Source organism: Malaya genurostris, chromosome 3, assembly GCF_030247185.1.
Source record: "Malaya genurostris strain Urasoe2022 chromosome 3, Malgen_1.1, whole genome shotgun sequence".
NCBI lineage: Eukaryota > Metazoa > Arthropoda > Insecta > Diptera > Culicidae > Malaya > Malaya genurostris.
The window spans coordinates 220,535,390-220,554,468 of record NC_080572.1 but is presented as its reverse complement, the minus strand read 5'-3'; the positions used below and the strand labels follow the sequence as shown (position 1 = coordinate 220,554,468).

Here is a 19,079-nt window from a genome sequence, read left to right as displayed (position 1 = left end):
ACGATAGCGATCGCCATTCACTGTAACGTTGCGTCCAACAGCATCTTTGAAAAAATACGGTCCAATGATTCCACCAGCGTACAAACCACACCAAACAGTGCATTTTTCGGGATGCATGGGCAGTTCTTGAACGGCTTCTGGTTGCTCTTCACTCCAAATGCGGCAATTTTGCTTATTTACGTAGCCATTCAACCAGAAATGAGCCTCATCGCTGAACAAAATTTGTCGATAAAAAAGCGGATTTTCCGAATGGACCACCTAAGACGCAGCCGCGGTCAACATTTAAATGAAATTATCTTCAAAAAGTAAATGTCATGTACCAATCTAACGTTTAAAATAAAGAACCGATGAGATTTTGCAAATTTTATGCGTTTTATTGTTTAAAAAAGTTCTCAAGCTCTTAAAAAATCACCCTTTATAAGGAAACTATAAGGAAGCATTTATTTATTTATTGAACAACCTGATATTGTATATATGACCGTAACCGGAACTAGAACTAACATTAAGATTAAATTGTTCAGTTCTGCGTGCACATTTCACACATATTTATATAAATAGGGATTTTTATAAAAACAAAATGTTCTTTACTGCACTTTACTGGGATGTCCTTCGTGAATCGCAAGAGTGATCCATATTGAAATATAGTATATTTCACGTGTTTTTTAGAACGGTTAATAAGCCACCTGTCAACTCCCACTTTCGAAAGAAATTGCAAGCGAGCTATGAAAGATAGAGTATTAAATTTAACATCAGACGAAAGAGTAAACTTTTCTCTGCCGTTTACTACTATGACTTACTCTCAGCGAGTGCCGAGTCATTCGAAATTACTCTTCAAAGTGAATGTTGATGAATGGCTTATTGGCCGTTATAAAAAAAAACGCGTTATTTGGAACCAACATAAGTGAAGTAATATCACAAACGAATTTCCAGACATGACAGTCACGATCTTTTTTTGGCGCACATCTACGGTCCTCCGTGAAACTGGCACCAATGGTGATAAATTGGTTGCACTGCTGAGTTCCCATCATACACTCAAGCAAATTGAGTACTGAGAATCATAAGGCAAATCCTATGATGCATCAAAAATCACCGAAATCACCATTTCATAAGATTAATATGAAAACTATACCTCTGCAATGTACATCTCATTTATCACTATTATAGTTTTCATACGAACAACTTATGAATTCCACAATATATGAATTTATGTTTGTCATAGAAATTTCGTGCAATGTTTCTAAAAAAACTCGTATGAATTTCAAAGGTTTTTTCATTGGAATTCCAATTTTCGTGACTTCATAAGGCGGCCTTATGATTCGCATTCGATATTCTTGTGGCTAAAAACCATACAAAATCATTATGAAATTCCATATATTTTTTGCCTGAGTGTACATCCATAATGCAAATGTCAAACCGTGAGAACTCTTTCGATTCGGTAGCTCATTTGTATATAATGAGATTTTATGGCACACTTTGGTTGCAATTAATCTCGCGCTCCACCAAGCGGTGAGTGCGGTCATTTCGGAAAGTACCGGGAACGAACCACATTTTTTTTAAATATTTATAAGCACGTACATGTCTTTATTATTTATCTTTGGTAATATATTTGATTTTAGTGCCAGCCATTTTTCAACTCCACCAGCCACGTCTATGCGGGAACGTGTTGATTTTTGGCAGTGGAGCTTCTATTTTGTTCAGTGTGCTATCGATTATTTAATTTTTCTCTCGCACCATTAATCGATTATTTCTGCCAAACAAGTAAAAAACTCAATATTATTTATCAATCTCGTCGCACCTCGTTGGATTTGTCTATTAAAATTGTATTTCAAAGGAAATTTCTAGCAGAAAATGGGCTCTAAGACAGAAAGTAAGAACAAAGGAACATTTCAACCGGTAAATATTAACTAGTAGATTTTCGTATCACACACACAAATGTTATTGTTCATTATTTGGCGTCAAAGGATTCAGATGTTCACATTACCATAGACGATCAAATGAAAATCAACAAATTTGCTAACTACAATGCCAAAGTTGAAGATCTTAAAGAGGAACTAAAGATAAAACAAAATGAATTGAAAAATCTGGAGGAAGCCGGCGATGAAATAGAGCTTTTGGATGAAGAAACGCCGATACCGTTTTTGATCGGGGAAGTGTTCATTTCACACGATCTACCAAGGACACAGGTATTACTTTAACGTTGGAGAAAATACGTACCCTCATTATTCAATTTTGTAAAACAGGAACTATTAGCCGAAGTGAAAGAGAAGAAAAAAATAGAGATCGAAAACATTCAGAAGCTATCGAAAGAAATCCAGGAAAAGATGAGCGAGCTCAAGGCACATCTCTATGGAAGATTCGGAAGCAACATCTACCTTGAGAATGACGAATAAATGATGGAAGTACACAAATAAATGAATTTCTATTGGATTTTGATCAGCGTTTCTTCTGTCATTTATCTTGAAATTGATTAACTTTATTTCGAAAAAGAAAAACAATTTCCTCTGAACAGGCCGTCAATGAAAGTTCCTGGAAGAGTAAAGAATACATATAAATTTTACACAATATTTTACGTTCTTGAACATACTTCGAGAATGTCGTTCCGCACAGGAACTCGATGATGTTCCCAGCGCATCAATTCTTGCATTTTCATTGTACGTCGTTGCTTGGAGGACTGTGGCTTGGCTGATCTAATTTGGAATCGACTTAGTTCTGTGTTTTGTGAATTTTCTTCTTGACTTGAATAAGCAATAGGTTCAGGAATCTCTCCTACTCCATTACAATCACAAACTAGTAACTGATGCGTAAGACAATCATTGCATTCGCTGTTAATGGAGAACAAGTCCTTCAGTTCTTCGTCCGAGAACTTGAGATTATTAAGGTTTTGCTTTTGATCTACTACGGCGCCACTCAATGATGATTTGGAAATCTGTCTCTGGTAGATTTTTTCCTCGATCGAAAATGCAGTTATAAGCCGGTAAATGTAAACCGGCCGAGATTGTCCGTCACGCCATATACGTGCCATGGCCTGCAGGTCACTGGCAGGATTCCAGTCGTTATCAAACAAAACCAACCGTGAAGCTCCAGTTAAATTCAGACCTGTTCCACCGGCTTTGGCACTTAATAGGAAAATGAATATGTCCGATGACGTATTATTGAAACTAGCTACAATTTTGCTTCTATCGTTTGTAGGAGTTGACCCATCCAATCGACAAAATTTATAATTATAATGTTCACAAAGCCCCATAATCATGTCCAGTGTTTTGCTGTAATATGAAACGACAACAATTTTTTCCCGACGTGTTATCAATGACTCGAGCAGAGCCTCAAGGACACAGAGCTTACCAGAATCTACTGGTCCCATTTCGTGCCATGCGGGTAATTGATCATTGAGAGATTGAACTAAGGATTCAGGATCGTTTTTATCCGGAGCGGTAATCAGTGACGGATGATTGCAAATTTTTTTGAGGATCGTAATTAACTGAAGTGGTGAAATAACCGATGATCCAGACTGTTCGTAGTATAGCAAAGCGGTGTGAAGAAGTTTCCGTTGCAGTTCAGAGGGAAAGACAAACACAACTAGCTCCTGCTTTTCAGGGAGGTATTTGTTGATTACCTCTTGTGTCCGGCGAAGCACAAATTTAGAAGTGATTGCGTTTAGTTCACCTAATCGCGATTTTCCGAGTTCTTGGAACTGTTGCAGTGCATTAGGTTGATGCGATTGAACAATTGGAATTTCGTATTTTGCTTTGAACTCCGCGTATGAACCCAAAAATCCGGGATTTACGAAATTGATTAAAGAATAGAACTCCTGTAGGTCGTTTTGGATCGGGGTTCCGGTTAATAAAATTCTTCGAAAACAATTGATTCCATCTAAAACTGTAGAAGTTCTTATGTTGCTATTCTTCAAACGATGTCCTTCGTCGCAAACAACTAAATCAAATTTGACCGAATTCAATTCTTCTATCTGTTTGGCCAACATCTCATATGATATGATAAGGATGGGTATGTGCGGCGATTGAGCGAACTTTTTTAATAGGTTATTGGGGCCAACAATGAAGGTAAATATTCGTTCCGTTTTAAGCCACTTGGTTATCTCAGAGTCCCAATTACTCACCAAACTGCTGGGAGTAACGATCAAAACGCGCTTTAGCATCGGTTGGCCGTAAGGACCATGCTTCAACAAGGTGTAGATAAGGCATATACATTGAAGCGTTTTTCCCAACCCCATTTCATCTGCCAAAATCGCACCAAACCGTTCCGATTCTTCCAGGGTGAACCCTATGACGCATTTATAAAGAAATTTCACTCCTTCTCTTTGATGAGGTCGTAAATGTTTAGCCAAACAATACGGCACTGAAACCTCGGATATGGGAACTTTATATTTATTGTGTTTCCACTGATGTTCATATGAGGGTGCCGGCATCAACAGAGGTGTAAAATCTTTTGGAATTTCTTCCTCGCTCACAGCTACCTGTTTGAAAGCACTATCGCAGCCTGGCTGTTTGTAAGTAGATGAAGCAGGTACGTTATCACGTATTGCTGGCACTTTAAAATGTATGTTCGGTGTTTGAACAAATTTTGGTTTCTTCGGAGATGAATAACATTCTTGAACTTTCTCGTCTTCATTTAAAAACCGTTCGATAATTTCTATTTCTTTACTACCGACAATTATACGTGATCCTTCTTCAAAATCCTCCGGTTTGATGCCAGTAGAACTAGCGATAATTTTACCATCCTCATTTCTCAACGTCGCGCTCTTACCACTCAGTTCCAGTGTACCGTCACCTTCCCATGTTTTATGCTTTTTAGTCGTTATTTTTCCCCAAACAACATTAAATTGAACTTTAGTGCACTGTTTGTCTTCAACTACTTCGCCAGGTTGCCCGGCTGGTTTCCTTGTCTTGTTCAAGGCCTTTAGCGCCTGGGCGTGATTTTCCGAACTATTGAATAGATCCAGCAATTTAGAATCAACTTCAGCTGTTGGTACAATAATAGACGATGAAGATGCTAAAGGCGACCTACTCGGTTGTTCTGTTCTATTTTCCGTTGTACGTTTCATAGATGGAGCACAACTTCGACGCATTTTTGAGCAATAAAATGTTTTTCTCTCCTGGAAAAATCTTAAATTTTTATCAAGAATAATTTTGGGTATTTAGGTTTCACTGACCTGTAGGGTATTCTCGGTTTTCTTTTTTTTGGGTTGGACTTGGACTAACTTCACGGTTATCGCGGTTATCGAACGTTTTTGAATCTCTCGCTGAAATCGCTCTTGGCTCGCCGCCTTCGTCGGCGCTGGCGCTCTCTGATAATTGACAGCTCTCACAATTTTTGACAGTTCATAGTAAACAAACGTACAGATTATTTGCGACGTCAACAAAACCAAATATTTTTTCTTCAATGCGTTTTCTTCCGTCATTCTAGTGAGTATTGAATTCTGATCATGAGCGAATTGGTTTCATTAAACTCATAAAATATAGATTAGTTTATGCATTTTGAATGAAACTGTTCATTAATCAGTGATTGATTATGCATTCCAGATAGTCGCGATATTCGCAAATTATATTACTATATGCAATAGGTGTACTATTCAAGCGTTTTTGATATTTAGCATACGCTAGCAGAAATCGTCGAACGTTAAACATTTCAGTGACGTGTACCTTTATTTGCAGCGGTAAAGCAGTTTGTTAAAACTCAAAATTTTTAATTTCGTGAATTAAAACCAGAAAACGATGAGCGTACGCAAGAGACCGGACCAACGATCCGATCAGGTCGAGTTACTGAAATCATTGCCAACCACCGATCATGAAGATGAAAAACATGAACCTAGCAATTTGCGGGGCGATTGGAGCAACATAGCTATCCTATTTTTCCTGTACCTGCTACAAGGAATTCCCATTGGATTGGCGGCGGCAATTCCAATGCTGTTGCAGAACCGTGGAGCTAGTTACAAACAGCAGGTATGAGATATTATGCAAATATCGTGAATTTGTTAGTAAGATTAATTTTATACGACAGAAAAGGATTCAAGGTTGAATTGTAATGTAATTCGTAGTTTGTTCCTGCGTTGTCATAACAAAAGTGTGGTACACTGATAATAAAGATAAGAATGATGGAGTGGTAATTAAGCACCATTACACAATGGGATGCTATAGAATAGGGTTTCAATAGATTAACTTGGTTCATAAATGAAAAAAAAAATTTTTTAATGTGTATGAATTAATATGAACAGTCAATTTCTGACATGTAATTCCTCTATCGGAAACCTACCGTTATTTTCGTTCTCAATTGCAGGCAGAATTCAGTTTCGCTCATTGGCCGTTCAGTATGAAGCTGCTGTGGGCGCCTATCGTTGATTCGCTGTACTATAATCGTTTCGGACGCCGGAAATCGTGGCTTATACCGACCCAGTATTTGATTGGACTTTTTATGATCATTCTATCGATGCATGTGAACCGATGGCTTGGCAGTAGTTCCGAGGATGGCACGTTGGCGCCAAATATACCGATACTAACCGGGATTTTTTTCGCTTTGAATTTTCTTGCGGCTACGCAGGACATCGCAGTGGATGGTTGGGCACTAACAATGTTGAAACGATGCAATGTGGGTCATGCTTCGACCTGTAACAGCGTGGGTCAAACGGCTGGATACTTTCTGGGATACGTGGCTTTCATGGCACTGGAATCGGCCGAATTTTGCAACAGCTATTTACGATCGGAACCCTCGGACGAGGGTTTGGTAACGCTTCCTGGATTTCTTTGGTTCTGGGGTTTGGTATTCCTCGTCACCACCACTTTTGTGGCACTTCTGAAACGGGAATCCTTGCCAAGCATAGATCGTGGACATGATGAACACTTGGAGTTGGATATAAAACAAACCTACAAACTTCTGTTCGACATTATCAAAATGAAGCCAATTATGATTTTAACCGCCATTCTACTGACGGTGAAGATAGGTTTTGCCGCTTGCGATGCTGTTAGCTCACTGAAACTGATCGACGCTGGTGTTCCGAAGGATAAACTTGCTCTGCTAGTGGTACCACTGGTTCCTCTGCAGATAATTCTGCCACTAGTGATTAGTAAATATACGACAGGGCCACGTCCTATGGAGGTCTACCTGAAAGCCATTCCGTATCGGATAGCCTTAACGATAGTCGCTGCTGCCGTCGTTTGGTTCACACCGGCTATGATACACAACCATCATGTTCCTTACTACTATTATCTGATATTATTAGTCAACTACGGTCTCTACCAGATAGCTCTTTATAGTATGTTCGTTGCGGTGATGGCCTTTTTCGCACGAATAAGCGATCCAGCCGTCGGAGGAACATATATGACACTACTGAACACGTTAAGTAATCTCGGTGGCAACTGGCCAACCACGGTTGTCCTCTGGATGGTGGATGTGCTGACCTGGAAGCGTTGTACGAATCCAACTGACAATACGTGTTCCGATAACGAACAACAAGAGGTAGGAACAGCGTTGAAGCCAACGGCATTTTTATGTATTTCGTCTTTTTTATGCAGGCATGCCTGAACGGAGGTGGTAAGTGCGAACTTCAAATCGACGGTTACTACATTGAGATCGTCATCTGTTTGGTGTACGGCATTTTATGGTTTCAATGGGGCAAACACAAAATACGATACCTGCAGAGTTTACCCCTGAGTGCTTGGAGAGTAGTTCACCGGCAGCGAGCGCATACGAGTTAGCAATTAATGCAGTTGATATAGAAAACTAGGCTGGCTGAATGAGCAAAAAACCACCGACAACGGCATGATTGAGTGTTAGATTATTTTCGTTTTAGTATATTTTGTTGTTGTTGTTGGAGCATCTTTATATTTTAATTAGTTTATTTGTAGAAAGACCGCGAAAATCGGAGTAGCGTTGATCAAATTTGAGCAGCTGATTGATTTAATTATAGTAGATATCGATGCAAAATTACATAAAAGTACTATTTTCGACAATAATACTGCACAGAATAAAGATCTACAGTGATCTTTACACGGCTCGATACTATTGTCAATACTTAGTATTTTGGCGAAACTGTTTCATAATGTGATGGACATTTTGTGCCCAGGTGCATTCAGATAGAGTCGATGTATTGAAAGAATTTTAACATTACTGTTGTGTATTGACAGTAGTATTACTCTCACAAACCGCTGATACTTTTAAATATCACATGAATTCAGCCGTAAGAATAAAAAAAAAAACATGCACTATTTTGTTCCACTTAAGGAATTCCAGAGTAACACTTTTCCGTGCACATGACTTTCGGTGACATTTTTTCTAAAAATACATGTAAATCAGTTTCAGTTTGCCAGGTTTTTAACGTCGTAACACAAATCGTATCTAAATAGTAGAATTCCGATAGCAACAGATTATTCCATCTTTTATAAGAAATCTACGCGCAAATGATTTTGCCTCAATAGCATAGGACAGTATACGGTAATGATCATTGTATGAACATTTGTTCCAATGGAATCATCAAAATAAATTATCATAACTTGACACAATTTACGAATTTATTTGCAAGAAAATTCCACCCGAAACTCCATTCAAATGTTAGCTGTTTCTCCATCTATTTTTTCTCTTTCTTTTGGCACAGACCGAGTCGATCCATACAGCTTCTCTATCTATATTGATTTATTTCTAACATGTCGGCCAAAAAGTCCCCGGTATGACAGATGGCGTCACTAAGGCTACGAATGATCACAAGGCTACAATCTTCAATGAGCAACCTCATCGGCTTGTTCGAGGCAATGTTGGGAAAATCATGATCAGAAAAAGTTCTTTTCATTATCATTAGGGAAAAAATCAGTTCAAGAGATTTACTGACAAAAAACTAAGTGACTCAAAAAATCACTTCCTAGATTTTTATTCATGAAACAAACATCCACAGAACTCTGAACCTAGAAGCTCACAAGTGATTTTTTGTATCAGCGAAACTTGTAAAGCACCAACTAGCTTACATCAATTTTCCCAAGTAAAAGTAGTAGGGTGGCTCCAGAAAAATCACTTTTTTTGTTCTAACTTGTTTTGTGAAACGTTCTATGCTAAAGTTGTTTCCAAAAGAGTTATTAAACTAGTTACTGCGCACAACTTTGCTGAACTAAGCTTTTTCATATGAGCTACCAGTAATTATTGTTATGATTGTTTTTTTCGTCAAAAACTAGTCAACCTTCAAATACCAATATTCATTAGATACCAGAGCGATAAAATTGTATCCTATGCGGTTCCTGAAAGGTCATAATATAAGTAAAAAGTAAAGAGAAAATTGGAAGGGTATTATTTTTTTAACTCATTCAAATTAGTCTTAAAATACCTTTAAAAAAACTCAAAAACATTGCATATCTCTTAAACGCCTTAACGTATCAACATACTTCCTTTAGTAAAATAATAGTATCAAATCAAGTGTTGCATACATTGTCCATTCGAGAAATGAGACACACAAAAACTACAACCGAAAATAGATTTTTTTGCTGAACAATTTAATTAATTTATTACCAAAATAATTACTTAAATTGAGTTTGAGCAACTGAGGATTAGAGATACTGTGGTGCTTTTTTCAGCAAAGTTACTCAAAATAAAATTTCCTGCAACTTTATTGTACAATAAAATCGTTTTTGAGTTCAACTTTTTACATCAAAAGGAGCGACATTTGATTACAAACAACTTTTGTGAAGACACCAACTACAAAAAACTAATATTTAATAGTGAAAATATCTGTGAAAATTAATAATTTGTCACACTAATTTCCCGTTTCGGACCACAGTGCATTGGATGAGCAAAGATAGAATAGCTTTCAATTCTAGCTTACCATACACAGATTCAACCATGTATATAGAACCAAAGATCGGATACGTAGTTGCGTCTACGCGGGACAGTTACATATCAGATGCTATGAAGTACGCAATCGAACTTAAACAAATCACAAACATAATACTCAGCACGTTGAATAGTAGTCATGTGATAAGTTCAGTTTCCAATGTCCAGTCAGAGCTCAGACAAAAATCCTGCAATGATACTTGGGCAAATGCAACAGACATTTTGACATTTTCAGATTCAAATCTGCTAAGAATGCTACTGTCTGAGCGCGAGTTTGCGAGCTGCGCTGGCAAAGTAGCTGGCATGTTTGGATACAACCCAATCCTGTGCTGATTGATGACTGACAATTTCCAGCATCCGAATTTTCAACGTCGGGTGAAATCCCAACTCCATCTTATGAGGTCATGTCTCGTATAGGATGAACGTGATGAACTAACATTATAAACAACAATATTGTATGAGAGCGAATAAATAGAAATGAATGTACTATTGATGGCTTAGCTGCACTAGAATTCTTATAATATGAAGAATACGAAGTCATCGCTCGGCGAAGACCTACCTAGTTATGAAAGTCGCGGGTTATCAATTGGTCCCGGCACATTACAAGTGCGACGGAAATTATCACGCGCTTTGATAATATCAGATATATTCAACGGTAGGATCGACTGTCACGTTTTGCTCAATTAAGTTAATATTAATGTGGGACCCAGAGCTCTCCGCAACAGTGCTTTTCTTCGTCTTCCTATAAGACGTACCAACTATGGCGCAAACGGTTCTATTATTAGTTCACAAAGATCGTTCAACCGTGTTTCATCTGGTTATGATTTTAACGTGTCACGAAGCAGAATACGTACAAATTTTCTGAATATTATTAAGAATTTTATCATTGGGACCAAATTGTGTCCGTTGATTGTAAATTAATAAAAAATAAATAAATCAAAGACGGGTCTACGGCAAATATACCGCAAAAACAGACATATTTTCTGCCTATGCCTTCAATTAGTCAGTCTGCCTTTTTTTAGGCTTCTGCAGTCATTCAGACATCGGCACGGAAATACACCTTGCCTTGCGAGCTCCCGTTTTAGTGGCCTTTTACGAAATGGAACGGAAAACCAGTGGATCAATTCTTGGTTGAAATAATACCGCCAGATGTCACACAGCTTACCTGTTTGGTGGACATATAACGATCCTACATAGAACACTAATAAAAGAAAAATTATGAAAATCCAAACAGTTATTCTTACTCGTAAAACGTATTCCGCTTTATACGTTGAAGTATTTAAGGATGAAATGGTGGGATAACTAAGTCCTCACAGGTTCCTATCTCGGTTTCGACATATGGAATAAAAATGGTTTCGACATATGGAATACAAAGTGAAGCAAAAATAACTGAGATGACTACTTTAAATTGATTAGAACAAATTTACAAAAGCTGCCCTCGCGACTTGTAGTTCGTCACTTCTCGCTAGTCTGGTGATATTATTTAATCGTGTTTGATGAATGTTCGTAGCGTGACAATCACAGGAAAAAATTTCCATTAACAATTTAGCGATAAAACTTTATTTTTACTTTTAATGTATGACTTCTGGTCAGTCAGTAACTATTTTGTAAATTTTTAACATATCAGAGACTCGGATGTTTCGCATCGCTAAGTTCGACTCCTCTGGTAGACGGTAAAAGTTTAGATGCGAGAAATATTCTTCTTACTTAAATGAACCTTGTTTCGTCGAATTTTCCGCACTTTATCTTCAAATCCTTACTCCTCCTTGAGTACTATGTTTAGTTTGATATTGTTAAAAAATCGAATGATAAAATGAGTAATTCTTGCACGGAACGCCCGAAATTAGCTCTGCGCCTAATTCGTATTACTGTTTTTGAATTAGTTGATTTTAACAACAAAATTTTCAAAATAACTATAAAATTAGTTAAAATTGAGAATTTGCTTTGCTGAAAAAAACTCTTATTTTTAGAGAATGTGTTTAGTTGGCAAATATCCTGGACATAAACCAGCAATATTTCAATCCAACACGAAATTCTCATTGACAACTAATTTTGTTTTTAAAATCAGAAAATTTGTTACTATTTATGAATCACCGTCATTACTGAAAGATAGCACAATAAAAACAAAAATGAAATGGGTTTTATTAACAAGTTTATTAGCTAAAATCTCATGAGAAGTGTCAAAGCAAAACAAACCATTAAAAAGCTAAAAAGGACAGTCTTGTTGAAACTGCTTGCGAATTGTTTAGATGTTTTTCGTATGTGTTACGATATATCGATATATAAATTTCTAAACCGCGTTGTAAAAATGACGTAAACTCTTAGTGAAAAGTGCATTTTTTCAGAATTTGTGCGCATTTGAAACGATTGTGCATAATAATGTTTTTACGCGGAACAGTGGAGTAAGTTTCGAATGTTGCACTCTAATTGTTTATGTCAAATGATGTTTTTTGTATCTTCCAACCTTCCGGGCTACGCCGTCTGGTGTACTACTTGTTTTCGGTTTTTGTATTCCGAGTGCTCAAAGTTTTCAGTGAGAGAGTCGATTTCGCGAAATCGAATGAAGAAAACAGTGATTTAGAAGAAAAAATTTCAAAAAGAAGTTTATGTTTCGTTTATGTCTCCATCGTATTTATACCATTATCCATTATAACATCGTATTTATACCTGCCAATATAGAAAAGACAACCGCGGCTGAAATTTTTTTCGGTAGTAGTGTGCCATCTAGTGGCTAGTAGTCATTACGGTGTTAACATTTTTTCGGTGACAGAGCGCCATATAGCTGCAAATTGCAGAAACCAATTCAACCATTCATGTTGGTTGAAAACAACGTTTTATTTCTCTAATTCAACTAAACAATTAGTTGAATGGGAATGAAGTGTGCCTTAGCTAAGAAATGACAGAACGTTTAATTGGTGAATTCAACTAAAAAAATAGTTATTTCAACAAATATTTTATTCAACTAATTTTTTCGCCAAAATGCTAATTTCGGTCTTCCCGTGTGGACTTTCGAAAGTTCAAGTTACCATTCTTTTGAATATTGTATCCATTAACTTTTACATGAACACTGCATTTGTTTAATAGTTTTATTAATAGTCATCTCATTAGTCAACACCACAAAATTTTGTTTAGTACCCCACCTACAATTAATGAATGGTGGAGTTCGGCACTGAGAATCTATATCAGAAAGTTTTATATGAAAATAATGTGCAGTTCTTCTGTTACAGAGGAGTGAAGATGAGGTATGATTGTACCAGTATGCAGCTTATCGTTCAAGTCAATGCATAAAATCTCACAACTAATGGTTTTCAATCCACCAGAATTTACCCGACGCGAACGAACTTCAGCATGCTAAATTCAAAGCAAACCTCTATGATTGATCTCATTATTTAAACAGCAGCATCTTATCATTGATTTGTACAAAAATCGTTCTATTTATAAGGTGATTTGTGCAACTCACGCCTACGATGGCCAACAATAAACAACTATAACTGATTACATTGCACACAATGCATCTTCTGGTAAACAGTATCAGAACTTTTGATCATGTTTACGGTATAGCTAGAACACTCATATGCGTTCCATCATTGAATCATTTGGCAATCAATAATGTTGATACCCAATTAAGCACGTGGCTCGAAATGACGAACCACATGAATTCACACAAAACTACTCGTTGCGCGCCAAAAGATTCTTTCATCGATCTAGTATTCCTTTCTTCGACGGCCAAACACTTATGCAACTCGTTATGCGCCAAACACCTATCGATGATCTAGCAATCATTGGCGACTTTTTCAGTGGAAAATTCCATTGTCCATACAAAATAACTTTATTGGTTTTTCCCACTTTTCCGGGTTTTCCTAATTTTTTTGATGTACGAACCCGGTGGGGGTAAAAACTGATCAAACAAAAAAAAAAGCATCTCAATCCGTCCATCCGTTCTTACGTGATGCGATTACAAAGAATGATCTCTGCATTTTTATATATATATAGATGTTGTTAGAATATATTGTATTATATTACATTATGTTGTATTATATTATATTACATTATATTATATTATATTATATTATATTATATTAAGTTATATCACAGAGAACAGATATCCAACAGACATTCATGCATGCAAAGTCGTGTGCAAAGGTGATTTTTAACGGATTTTCACTTGTGTGTTTTACATCACTTTTTAAAAAGGTTGTACTAGCTTGGATGTCTGTTCTCTGTAGTTATATTATATTATATAATGTTATATTGTATTGTATTATATTAAATTATGTTACATTGTATTGTATGATATTGTATTGTATTATGCTCAATTATATCGACAACAGGGAGGGGCAGGGAGTGCATCAGGGTATCTTACAAGTGAATGACTGGATGATGGAGTGGATTGCCAACCTGAGTCACGTGGGGGAAGCTTCGTGTTTCTCTCAGAAGGTCTAAAATGAGTAAGACGTGCTCTTCTAACAAACAAACCATCAGGCGGGTTTAAGCAGGTACAGCGAAATTATTTATTATATGGCCGGATGTTGCTGGTGGAAGGCGCCGGGTCCTCAAACCTCAAATTTGAAACCCCATTAAGGTCTGAGGACAGAGGGTCGCGTGTTGAGTTTTAAATCGACCATGTGGCTCGCTCAATTCCCTTTGCGCATAGTATTTATCTTGTACTCTCTTGTATATGAGCAAACTGTACCGGGTTGCCAGCACCTAAATCTATCGTATGGGTTGGACCATAAATCAAATAAACATAGATTTCTCACTGTACGGTGACACTAACAGCACCTCTAGTGACAAACGGGTGTACTTTTTTCCATTAGCTACTGTGGTTGTGTTAAATGCGCAGGCAACTTTTTGCATGCATTTTAGGAGCATTTACGCACCCATTCTCCACCAGACGGTGCTTTTGGTGTCACAGGTTGCTCAACTACATTACTATTACACTGGAAAATCTATGTTTATTTGATTTATGGTTGGACATTACATGGATTCCAATGAACACTGAAAAAATATCCAACGTTCACAAAGATTGAATGCGAAACAAAAAAATGTGGTTATATACAATGAAACGTCTGTGTGTTTGGCTGCCTTGTCGAGCCAATCTCATTTCTCTCTCCTTTTCAGGATGCTATCAGGAAACCAAAGCGAAAAAAAATGGCGGATGCATTGAAACTGACCTTGTTTCACACAAAAATACAAGACTTTATTTTTATCGCGATAACATATATGTTTTTATGTACTAATCGCATTTAAACTAAATTAGCTAGACTTTGTCACAGTAGATTCATGATACAAGCCTTCAAAGCCGAGATATTCGATGAACAAGTAGAGGTATGCATTTCCGAGCGTTTCAATTTTCAGCAGTTCTTCAGTCAGAAAAAAATACAACACGACCGCTAAACTCAATGAATCATTCTGAAAATTTCACAGAATATTCTAAACTAAATTTCGAAGCCATTGTCAGTGGTTTTTTTTTCTATATTCTGCACCGTTTTCAAGAAAATTTAATTTGAAACGGGAAAATAGCAAAAAACCTACCACTTTACGGTACTGTCCTAAGCCCTTTAGGAGTTTAAATACACATCAGCTTAGCTTTTACTGAGACTCGGTGAGACACTTGTCATCTAATGTCTCCTTTCGATTTTTCCAAGCATCACGTCGCCATTGCTCGTGGAACTGGAAAACATATAAATTGGATGAAGGAAAAACATATTTTCTTTATTTAGGGGTTATCCTAAGTATGTGCTTTGGGCACATAACCGTTTTTACTTTTCTTTACGTTTCGTCTTAGACTCGTCAGTACAGAGCAGTTCAAATTGAACTGCTTAGTACAAACTTTAACAGTTCAATTTGAACCGCTAAGCAGACGTAAAGTTAATGCTACTTGCAAAACACTTTTTCAATTGGCACCGAAGTGCCATGTCTTTTCTGAAGGTGCCGAACGAAAACGTCTTTTTCGACTAATTCTGGCCGATTCAGATATGGTCATTTAGGGGTTATTCTAAGTTTATGCTTTGGGCACATAACTATCTTTACTTTTCTTTATGTTTCTTCTTAGACTCGTCAGTGCAGAGCAGTTCAAATTGAACTGCTTAGTACAAACTAAAAATTCTGCTTCGTTTTTCCGCCTTTCGTATTTCGGCCTTTTGTAGTACTCCCCTCAGTCGACGCCATTCTAATGACTAAATGTCATCATTTACACACAGGGAGGCATGAGATACGAACTTGTGAGCACATAACTATCTCATCTTTTGACGATCCATTAACTATGGATGGCAGATAGGGTTGAAAATCGAAAACAAAATTCAGCATATAATATTGTCCTGTATGCCACAAAAGAAAGCGATCAATTATCGTTCAAAAAAACGATATACATTATTTGAGTCAGAAGTCGATAAAAATTGAACAAGGTTGGTGTGTCATCCAATTAATTCATTGCATCATTCATTATTCTGATCCTTCCACGGATCATTTGGCCACTTTCTTCTTACTTTTTCGTGCAAGAGTATGTGACATCTTTCGTTTTTTCACTTCTTGGTGTATGTTTTTTACCTTTTGCTGATCTTGACCTTGATCGTTGGCTGCCTCGTCTGTCGACATTTTGTACTTACGCTTGTTATTGCCACTGCCGGAAGCACGTTGTTCGATGGCTTCGTTCGTCCATGCCTTCGGTAAATGTACTAGGGATTTGATCTTTTCTGAAGTATTGCTATTTTCGATTTCGACACGATCTTTCAATTTGCTCAGAAGATTCACTGTGGTCTGTTGATAAATAGATTGAGTTAAAAACCGCCCTACACGCATTCAAATGGGTTTGACTTACCATGGTAGTAATCGACATTCCGCTGCGAATTTTGTTAATAGTTTGTTTCTCCAGATCAAGTGCCTCTCGAAGATCGTTTAGGGCACTGGAATACAATACGGCATACTGTTCCTCTATATTAGATTGAATTTCGATTAACTCCAGCTCTCCCTTTCCAGCTTCAGCTAAGATTGACTGTAAGAAAACAAATTAGTTTTTCTTCAAAACAATGCAAACGCATCGATACTTACTTTGAATTCATTCCGTTGCTCATCGATCAACATCGTTATTGACGTACCACGGTGACCTGCTCGACCGGTTCTGCCTATTCGATGAATATACGTGTTAATATGCCTCGGCATATCATACGAAATGACAACGTCGATATCATCTATATCAATACCACGAGCCAATGCGTCCGTACAAATGATTCTATAGAGGACCATAGCAAATATTACCACTATCAAGGAAAAACTTAAGAACCTAAGCTTACCCATTTACTTTACCAAGCATGAATCGACTAAGCACATTCTTCCTTGCAGTTGGGCTCAAAGAAGATGACCACTCTTCGATTATCAACTCACTTCCCAACAATTTCTGCAGTACAAAGGAAAGTCGATGAGACGCTTCGATTGAGTTGGTGAAGACCAAAAAGCGTTTGTAGTTGTTCTCCTTGATCAATGCAAACAGAGTCAACGGTTTGATTTTATATTGCGTCATGCACATCAATTCTCGTAATTCGGCAGGCGTGGCGTACTGACCAACAAATTTGCCACGTTTTTCTTCATTAGCCGCATGTTTGGTAAATGCAGCCAAACGTTTTGCGGGATCGGCAACTGCTGTAAATAGTTTCGGATGAAAAAGTTTAAAGGTATTGAGTTTCTCCGAGTCTTGACTAAGAGTAGCTGAAAATAGCAGTTTGTGTGGCTGTCTCGGTTTATCGAACAGCTCCGTTTGTGACAATTGACCAGCGGTTCTTCCTAAGGTATAAAATTTATTTAGCAAAAAATACTTTCATAAAAACATGTAATCAACTATACCCAACAGATACTCATCCGACTCTTGCTGAACGTGCTTGTTGAGATGATACAGCCAATCATTCTGAATTTGATCCATCACACGATCCGCTTCATCTATGATCAAAAAACGAAGATGTCGCAAGGTAAATCCTACCGTTGAATGAAGATGTTCTACTAATCGACCAGCGGTCGTTACAATAAGATCCACCTTGGGCATGTATTCTCCGTCAAAACTATCTACTAGCTTCATCTGTTCAACGCTAAACGATTGCTTTTGTGATAAAAGTATAGGACGAACTTTAGTGCCTTCGCAAAGCTTTGCGAAAACGCCAAACACTTGTTCGGCGAGTTCTTTTACCGGTAAAATAACTAGAGCTCTTATGGCAGGAGCAATCCTCTTGAGCAACATTTGAACGATTGGGACAGCGAAGGCAAGTGTCTTCCCACTACCGGTGGGTGAAGATATGCAAACATCTCGGGGCCAGAAAGGAGCTGGCTTCTGGTGAGCTTCCAGTATCCAGGGTATCACGGTTTCTTGGACGGGAAAGAGGCGTTTGTACTTCATATTTTTAAGATTTTTTCTCAGTTGCTCATCAAGATACTGCAGTTTCTTGATCGATTTTCCTTTCCTAGTAAAGTCACTATCGATTATTGTTGGATGGGACAGCCATGGAGGCAGAATTTTTTCCACCTGTTTTAATTTTTGGAAGCGATTACTTCCAAGAACTAGAAAATCTGTTCCTTCGTCTGTGTGAGAATCATGTTTTGGAGGTTCTTCATTTTCTTCTTCTTGATTACTGTTGTTTGAATGGTCATTCTGTTGATCGTGTTCCACACATTCTTCTCTATTTGAATGGTCATTCTGTTGATCGTGTTCCACACATTCTTCTCTATTTCCGATATTTTGTGTGTCGTTATCCGACGGATTATCAGGGCTTGCATCTTTGAATTTTCGACTTTCTCTTTTACTGCTAATCTGTTTTTGCAGACGCTGAAGTAGCTGTTCTTCTTGCGTAATTTCATCCTCTCTAGTCAACCTTGTGTCGTCGAATCTGATAATTGGTAATCATAAAGATAATTTCCGAATTTATCATAAAAATTGTTCAAATACCGGTTTATAGCAAATAGTTCCATTATATACACAAAATAATGCAAAATACACGTGTTTTATGGGAACTTCAGACCTTCTATTTACCAATTCTAGCTGTCATAATATCATCTGGTTCTCTCTATACTTGTCGAACATTGTTTCATGTCGAATTTGTACTAAATTTACACAGAGCGGAAAGTCGTTAGTTTCTTAATCAGATATCTGGTCGACAAAGTCGACAGTTGAGTCGACTACACGATCTGGCTTTTAGCATCAAAATTTTTGGTTGAATTTTTCGGACGGCCGTGCAAGAAAGTGACAGTTTCTCTTTGTTAAATATTTTTCTATG

At 37.4% G+C, this 19,079-nt stretch overlaps 4 protein-coding genes across 6 annotated transcripts; 2 read left to right on the top strand and 2 right to left on the bottom strand.

Annotated features, from left to right (window-relative positions):
* The first annotated feature begins 1,737 nt into the window (after positions 1 to 1,737).
* Positions 1,738 to 2,427, top strand: LOC131435969 (probable prefoldin subunit 4). The gene is made up of 3 exons (XM_058604289.1): positions 1,738 to 1,893; positions 1,962 to 2,183; positions 2,241 to 2,427. The coding sequence occupies exons 1-3, from the start codon at positions 1,849 to 1,851 to the stop codon at positions 2,388 to 2,390; spliced, it is 417 nt and encodes a 138-aa protein (XP_058460272.1). The 5' UTR covers positions 1,738 to 1,848; the 3' UTR covers positions 2,391 to 2,427.
* On the bottom strand, positions 2,400 to 5,473 carry LOC131435967 (DNA repair and recombination protein RAD54B-like). Its single transcript, XM_058604283.1, has 3 exons — positions 5,168 to 5,473; positions 2,585 to 5,110; positions 2,400 to 2,526 (listed from the first exon to the last, which is right to left on the bottom strand). Exons 1-3 carry the CDS (start codon positions 5,414 to 5,416, stop codon positions 2,449 to 2,451), a joined length of 2,853 nt encoding a protein of 950 aa, XP_058460266.1. The 5' UTR covers positions 5,417 to 5,473; the 3' UTR covers positions 2,400 to 2,448.
* Positions 5,335 to 8,510, top strand: LOC131435968 (acetyl-coenzyme A transporter 1). Of its 3 annotated transcripts, none has more exons than XM_058604284.1 (4): positions 5,335 to 5,420; positions 5,670 to 5,957; positions 6,292 to 7,467; positions 7,524 to 8,510. In XM_058604284.1, the coding sequence occupies exons 2-4, from the start codon at positions 5,730 to 5,732 to the stop codon at positions 7,704 to 7,706; spliced, it is 1,587 nt and encodes a 528-aa protein (XP_058460267.1). In that variant the 5' UTR covers positions 5,335 to 5,420; positions 5,670 to 5,729; the 3' UTR covers positions 7,707 to 8,510. The 3 variants fall into 3 exon arrangements, with proteins under 3 accessions (XP_058460267.1, XP_058460268.1, XP_058460269.1); XM_058604285.1 differs by lacking the exon at positions 5,335 to 5,420 and adding an exon at positions 5,443 to 5,578; XM_058604286.1 differs by lacking the exon at positions 5,335 to 5,420 and having other exon boundaries at positions 5,817 to 5,957; positions 6,016 to 7,467.
* A 7,752-nt stretch (positions 8,511 to 16,262) lies between these two features.
* Positions 16,263 to 18,892, bottom strand: LOC131438169 (probable ATP-dependent RNA helicase Dbp73D). The gene is made up of 6 exons (XM_058608001.1): positions 18,752 to 18,892; positions 17,662 to 18,692; positions 17,115 to 17,601; positions 16,873 to 17,053; positions 16,643 to 16,816; positions 16,263 to 16,581 (listed from the first exon to the last, which is right to left on the bottom strand). Exons 1-6 carry the CDS (start codon positions 18,772 to 18,774, stop codon positions 16,288 to 16,290), a joined length of 2,190 nt encoding a protein of 729 aa, XP_058463984.1. The 5' UTR covers positions 18,775 to 18,892; the 3' UTR covers positions 16,263 to 16,287.
* Positions 18,893 to 19,079: the final 187 nt, after the last annotated feature.